Source organism: Colobus angolensis, unplaced genomic scaffold (assembly GCF_000951035.1).
Source record: "Colobus angolensis palliatus isolate OR3802 unplaced genomic scaffold, Cang.pa_1.0 Scaffold358, whole genome shotgun sequence".
NCBI classification, from domain to species: Eukaryota; Metazoa; Chordata; class Mammalia; order Primates; family Cercopithecidae; genus Colobus; species Colobus angolensis.
Genome location: NW_012116910.1, coordinates 1,241,533 through 1,248,374, shown reverse-complemented (window position 1 = coordinate 1,248,374; position 6,842 = coordinate 1,241,533). Strand labels below are relative to the sequence as shown.

General features: G+C 59.5%; 1 protein-coding gene across 1 annotated transcript in view; it reads left to right on the top strand.

The window, feature by feature from the left end:
• The window catches only part of SLC6A19 (solute carrier family 6 (neutral amino acid transporter), member 19), a 21,579-nt gene that overhangs the window by 11,864 nt on the left and 2,873 nt on the right, over positions 1–6,842 (top strand). Inside the window, exons 5-10 of the mRNA XM_011953136.1 lie at positions 18–128; positions 494–606; positions 3,343–3,471; positions 3,574–3,730; positions 5,674–5,878; positions 6,062–6,221. Of these exons, the coding sequence (XP_011808526.1) occupies positions 18–128; positions 494–606; positions 3,343–3,471; positions 3,574–3,730; positions 5,674–5,878; positions 6,062–6,221 (875 nt within the window). The remainder of the gene's footprint in view (positions 1–17; positions 129–493; positions 607–3,342; positions 3,472–3,573; positions 3,731–5,673; positions 5,879–6,061; positions 6,222–6,842) is intronic.

Below are 6,842 nucleotides of genomic sequence, written 5' to 3'. Positions count from 1 at the left end.
CCCCGCCCCCCCCGCAGGCCGTGTACGTTACTTCCACGCTGCCCTATGTCGTCCTGACCATCTTCCTCATCCGAGGCCTGACGCTGAAGGGCGCTACCAATGGCATCGTCTTCCTCTTCACACCCAACGTGAGTCCGCAAGGCTGCCTTGGGCCAGACCCCGAGAGAGGCCTGGCTGCCCTGTGCCCCTGCCAGCCTCAATACCAGCTCTCTCACCCATGGGGACGGGCAGGCTGCTGCCCGACCAGTCCCAGGGCCAGCGAGGGCAAGGCCTGTCCCTGGGGCCCCAAGCAGCTCCTGGGGGCGTGGCTTTGCCCCTGTGAGCCGAGGGAGCCCCCACAGGGAAGGAACTAGCTGCTACCCCAGGGGGGCCGTGGCCTGTCCGGACCACCCCGATAGCCTTGACCCTCCCCAGCCTCCCTGGGACCACACCCTCCCAGGTCCCCATGGCCCCATCCACACCGCGAGTGGCTGAGGGTCTCCATGTGGTGCAGGTCACAGAGCTGGCCAACCCGGTCACCTGGCTGGACGCGGGTGCACAGGTCTTCTACTCCTTCTCCCTGGCCTTCGGGGGCCTCATCTCCTTCTCCAGCTACAACTCCGTGCAGTGAGTGTGGGCGTGACGGGCCTCAGTTTCCCTCTCAGTCCTGGGGGGATCTTGCTGGGAGGATAAAAGACAAGGTGGAAAGTGCTCTGTGGCTGTGTGGCCAGGGCCTCCCTGCCCCGATGGGCCCGTTCCCTCCTGCTTAGGGACAATGTGAGCTGAGTCTAGAGTATAGCATGTGGAGGAGGGGCAGGTCTCCCTTAGAGGACGGCCAGGAACCCAGGGCCTGCAGCTTTCCCCACACCTGTCCCGCCACAAGCCCGGTGCAGGCCTCTCCTGTGCTCTTCCCAGTTCCCTGCTCCACGCCCACATTGCTCCCAGCCCACCCCTGGGCATCCCAGGCCCCCAGACATGTGGCGCCCCCGATGACCTCCACGTCCCTGACCAAGGTCTGATCCTTCCACTGCCCCTTCCCCACATAGCCACTGTGCATACCCTGGAGTCCCCAGCAGCGTCTGGGAGGAGCACAGCTGGTGTCAGTCCATTTCCACTCGCATTTATGAAGCACCTACTGTATGCCCAACCGGGTGCATCAGGGCCCGCCCTCAGTGACCTGCGGCTCTGCAGGTTGACAAGCAAGCGCAGAAATTGTCCTGTGTGCAGTGACCAGAATTTCAGAGCAGAAGGGACTGGGGGTGAGGGAGGACTCCTGGGGTCAGGGTGGCCCTCCAGGCTGGGAAGGTGCGATTGGAGTCAGACACAGGGGACCCTCAGTGCAAGGGGTCAGGGCCTGGGCAGGGAGGGCGGGGCCTGGGTGTGAGGGGCGGGGCTGGGCAGGGAGGGCATAGCTGGGGCGTGGCTGGGGCTTGGCAGGTGTAGAGCCCAGGCAGGGAGGGCTGGGGTGCAGAGAGAGGTGCACTTGGAGGCACGTGCAGGATGGGGTTGGGGGCAGAGAGGGTGTTGGAGGGACAGGAGGACCCTGGAGTCATTGTGCGAGCACTGGGTGGAGCAGTAAAGCCCCACCCAGGCCTCAGGAGCTTCCCTGGGTGCTGAGGGCAGGTGCTAGGAGGGCCCCTGAGCACTGCAGGCAGCTGGGGCAGGGCCAAGGCAGGATTGAGGACTCTGACTTTTTTGTGGAGTGGCTAAGGTGGAATTGAGGGTGAATTATTTTTATAACAGCTTTATTCAGAAAACTTGTATACCACACAATTCCCCCATCTGGAGTGCCCAGTTCAGTGGTCTTTTTTTTTTTTTTTGAGATGGAGTCTCGCTCTGTCGCCCAGGCTGGAGTGCAGTGGCCGGATCTCAGCTCACTGCAAGCTCCGCCTCCCGGGTTTACGCCATTCTCCTGCCTCGGCCTCCCGAGTAGCTGGGACTACAGGCGCCTGCCACCTCGCCCAGCTAGTTTTTTGTATTTTTTAATAGAGACTGGGTTTCACCATGTAGACCAGGATGGTCTCGATCTCCTGACCTCATGATCCACCCGTCTTGGCCTCCCAAAATGCTGGGATTACAGGCTTGAGCCACCGCGCCCGGCCCCTGGTGGTCTTAAGTACATTCACAGAGTTGTGAAGCCAGTCGTCACCACTGTCCAGTTCTAGAACATTCCAATCAGCAAAAGCCCCACATATGTGAGCAGCTGCTCCTCATTGCCCTGTCCTCCTGCCCTGGGTGAGCACTGATGTGCTGTCTGCCTCTGTGGCTGTGCCTGGTCTGGACATTTCCTGCGAATGGGGTGGCCACATTGCCACAGCCTTATGTGTGATCCTTTCATGGGGCACGACATCCTCAAGGCTCATGCCATCACAGCTGGTGTCAGAGCGCCATTGTTATTTAGGGCTGAGCAATATTTCATGGTGTGCGTGGACTATGGTTTGTGCATCACGCATCCGTGGACATTTTCCACGTTTTGGCTATCGTGAGTGACGCTGCTGTGAGCCCGTGTACACATTTTTGTGGATGCACGCTTTCATTCTCCTGGGTGTGCACCTAGGAGTGGTGTAGTTGCCACGTCATATGGGCCTCTGTGTGCAGTCCTTGGAGGAGCTGTCAGGCTGTTTTCCATAGTGGCTGCACCACTCACATTCCCACCAGTGTATAGGAAGCTCCAGTTTCCCCATATCTTCACCAACACTTGTTATCGTCTGACTTGTTTCTGACCATCCCAGCAGGGATGTGGTGAGGTCTCACTGAGGTTTGATGGGCATTTCCCTGAAGCTAACACATTCGGCTTTTGATGGAAGCATCTGGAAGGATGGTGTCAGCATCAGCCAAAACAGGAAGGGTGGAGTGAACTGGCTGGGTTGGGCCAGAGAGGCTGGGGCTTGAGTTCAGCACACACTGAGCACAGGGTGACTTTAGGACATGGTGAGGTCTCAGCTGCCGAGCAACTGGACAGGACGCCTAGGGTGGGGGCTGGGGGAGAATGGGTGTGATGTCTTCGGCCTGGAGCTGTCCCTAGAGGCCTGATGGAGGTTACCGCAGGCACGAGACGGGGAGGGAAGAGACCTGAGCTCTATAACCAGAGTGGTCTGGGCAGTCAGGAGCAGTCAGAGCCCCAGGCAGCCCCTAAGCTGAGACTAGGTCAGCAGGGGACCAGGCACTGTCCTGGGGCCACCTCTGCATCCCCTGAGCCTGCTCAGAGTGGAGCAGGGGCTCCGGCTGCCTTCCTGTGTCACTCAGTGGCTCAGCCTCTCACTCCTGGGGCTGGTGCTCTGGGTGGGACGCGGGTGCTGCCCTGTGCTGTGTTCTGACCCGGGGCCTCATCGCCAGCCGCCATGACACTGGTCTTGTCTGCAGCAACAACTGCGAGAGGGACTCGGTGATCGTGTCCGTCATCAACGGCTTCACGTCGGTGTACGCGGCCATCGTGGTCTACTCCATCATTGGGTTCCGCGCCACACAGCGCTATGATGACTGCTTCAGCACGTGAGTGGCCGTCCCACCATCCAGGTGCCTTGGGATGCGCCTCCAGGAAGCCTCCCAGGCTCCCTGGCCCCAGCTGGCCATCAGCCTCGATCTGACCCACAGGAACATCCTGACCCTCATCAACGAGTTCGACCTGCCTGAAGACAACGTGACCCAGGAGAACTTTGTGGAGATGCAACGGCAGTGCAACGCCTCCAACCCCGCGGCCTACGCGCAGCTGGCGTTCCAGACCTGCGACATCAACTCCTTCCTCTCGGAGGTAGGCCCGTTCCGGAGCTCGAGGCAGGGAGAGGACCCCCCTTGCTGGCACCTCAGAGCCCGGCCACCCCTGGGCCCCTGGCCTGTGGAGGACACAGATGCTGAGCTTCTGTCGGGAGGCCCAGCTCCCACTGTCTGCTCTGCCTGGTGTCCAGGGCTCTTCCGTCTGGGGTGCTGGTGTCCGCCAGGCCACGAGATTTCACTTCTGAGGCTCCTGTTACACTCAGAGGCAGAGGCTCAGAGGCAGGAGCCGGGGAGCACCATGGGCTGCCCCTGCATTCTTTCCCATCAAACACGTGAAACACTCCCTGGGGCCATCAGGGATAGATGTTCACAACAACTTCTATCAACATGGAAAGAGTTTGTGTAGCTGTTTTTGAACTTGTGAGGCCACCAGGACAGGTTTTGTTTTGGACCGGCTGGCACGTCTCAGTCACGCTGATACTGAGGATACTCCATGTGACCAGCGCTTTTGAATACTCTTTCCATAGTTAATGGAGTTTAGATGCTGTTACAATTCAAGGTCGACATTTGCTGATTTTAATTATGCAGGTTTCTTTTGGGGAGCCACCCCATCTTTTGCGGGCATTAGGCACTTCAGGACCCAGCGCTGCTACTCCAGTGGCCGCGGGGAGAAAGCTGGGCAGAGTGAGCCATTTCCGCGCCAGCTGGAGCCAGGCAGAGGGCTCTGCGGCCTCTCTCAACCCTGTAGGCCTCCAAGTGCAGGACGCGCAGGCAGGAGGGACCCAGCAGGGCTGTCCCGGTCTAAATGTCTTTTTTAAAAGCAACTTTAGCGAGGTATAATTACGCACCATGAAATTCACCCATTTGCAGTGACTTGCACAGCCATGTGCAGCACCCCGTCCGTGCCCACAAGGTTTCCGTGTGCTGTCGCTCCCCACTCCTGGGAGCCCCAGGCACCCCCTCTGCTGCTCTGCCCACCTGCTTTTTCTAGAAATGCCACAGAAAGAAACCCCATGGTGCGTGATCCCATGGCAGGGCTGCCCTGGGCAGTGCCATTCCGAGAAGCACCAGAGTTGCTGCAGGTTGGCGCCTCCATCCTGGCACCTCCTCCCATCTCCTCCCACCTCCCACCCTGCACTGAAGAGCAGCGTGCCTTGTATGCACATGCTGCCGCCTGCTTCTGACAATTTCCTTTTAAACTCTTCAGAGCCCTCCACAAGCCATGTCCTGCTGTGTAAGGGGTTACTCTTTTCCCTGGAACTCACATAGATGTGTTAAGCAGCCATGAAGGACCCTGTCTTCGGATGGGTCCTTGAGTCCTCCCATATCCAATCCCGGAGCCAGTACCCTGCAGGGAGCCCCACTGAGCTGGGCAGGTCCCTCAGCCTCACGGGTGGAGGTTTTCCTCCCAAGATTCCGCAGCCAGGACCGCTGATCACCAGGACCGTGACAGGCCGGGGCCTGGTTCTTGGGGATGGTCTGGGACCAGACACAGGAGCAGAAGGTCAGCCGTGGGGCCTCTGGGTGGCGGCACCTTGGTGGTTCTTACCCAAGAAGCTGTCTGTGGGCACAGCCTGCTCTAACTCGGCTGTCGGCCACTTGACTTCCAAGCACGTCCAGGGCATGCGTTTATTAACAGGCGACTCACGTAACACCTCGTGTACATGGCTCAGCCACACCGGATCAGGGCTATGCGGGCTGTGAGGTCTCAGAAGCTCCCTGTGTTGGGAGAGCCCGTCTGTGGGCGGAACGGGGCTCTGAGTGCCGCTTGGTGATGGGATCCACTTGCTGGTTGTGATGCATAGTTCAGCTTTTGAAAATACACTTTGGACTTGAAAGACAAGATCTAGCTATTTCATGACAGCTCAGACCTGCCCGCCCCGTGCTGCATGGCTTGGCGATGCACAAGACCTTGGGCAGGGACGAGAGGGAGTCCGTGGGGGGCAGAGGCCCTGGTGACTGTGTGTGTCATCCATGCAGGGCGTGGAGGGCACAGGCCTGGCCTTCATCGTCTTCACCGAGGCCATCACCAAGATGCCGGTGTCCCCACTGTGGTCCGTGCTCTTCTTCACTATGCTCTTCTGCCTGGGGCTGTCATCTATGTTTGGGAACATGGAGGGCGTCACTGTGCCCCTGCAGGACCTCAGAGTCATCCCCCCGAAGTGGCCCAAGGAGCTGCTCACAGGTGCGTGTGCAGTCGGGTGGGGTCCCCATAGCAATGGTGTCACCTGTGGGTTGGCAGCCCCTGGGGCTGTGAACAGCTCCATCCCCCGGCCATGTGTGCAGCCCCTGGGCGTGTGGGAAGCTCTGTCCCCAGCCGTATGTGCAGTCCTGGGGGTGTCAGCATCTCTGTCCACCCGGCCTGCAGGCCTCATCTGCCTGGGAACATTCCTCGTTGGCTTCATCTTCACACTGAACTCCGGCCAGTACTGGCTCTCCCTGCTGGACAGCTACGCCGGCTCCATTCCCCTGCTCACCATTGCCTTCTGCGAGATGTTCGCTGTGGTCTACGTGTACGGTGTGGACAGGTAGGGGCCACAGTAGGGACAGGTGCCTCTAATGCAGAAAAGCCAGGTCACAGGGCATTCCTGTGAGGAGGACCCGGGCCGTGTTCAGGGTACAGAGGGAGAGTCTATGACCTGGGGCCTCGGCCGGCCACGGAGGCTGGTGTACACCTCTCCTGGCGGGAGCAGAGGGCATCAGCAGGGCCCTGGCCTGCCAATAATGGGAGCTTTGTGTTGCTGGAAGCCAGGAAGCACGGTGGAGTCCAGACCTTGGCGGTGCCCACGCAGACAGCCAGAGCTGCATGCTCAAGGCCACTGCAGGGCCCATGGCCAGAGATGCTCCTTGTGTGTGCTGGGGGGTGGGGAGTGCCTTATGTCCCTGGCGCTCCAGGCCTTTCTAGGGACACAGAGGCTCCAGCAGTGTGGTAGAGCCTCAGACAGGGACTCTTGGTTGGAGCCAGCACAACTTTAGAAATAATCGGACAAGGCCAGGCACGGTGGCTCATGCCTGTCATCCCAGCATTTTGGGAGGCCAAGGTGGGCAAATCACTTGAGGTCAGCAGTTTGAGACCAGCCTGGCCAACACAGTGAAACCCCATCTCTACCAATAATACAAAAATTAGCCAGGCATGGTGATGCATACCT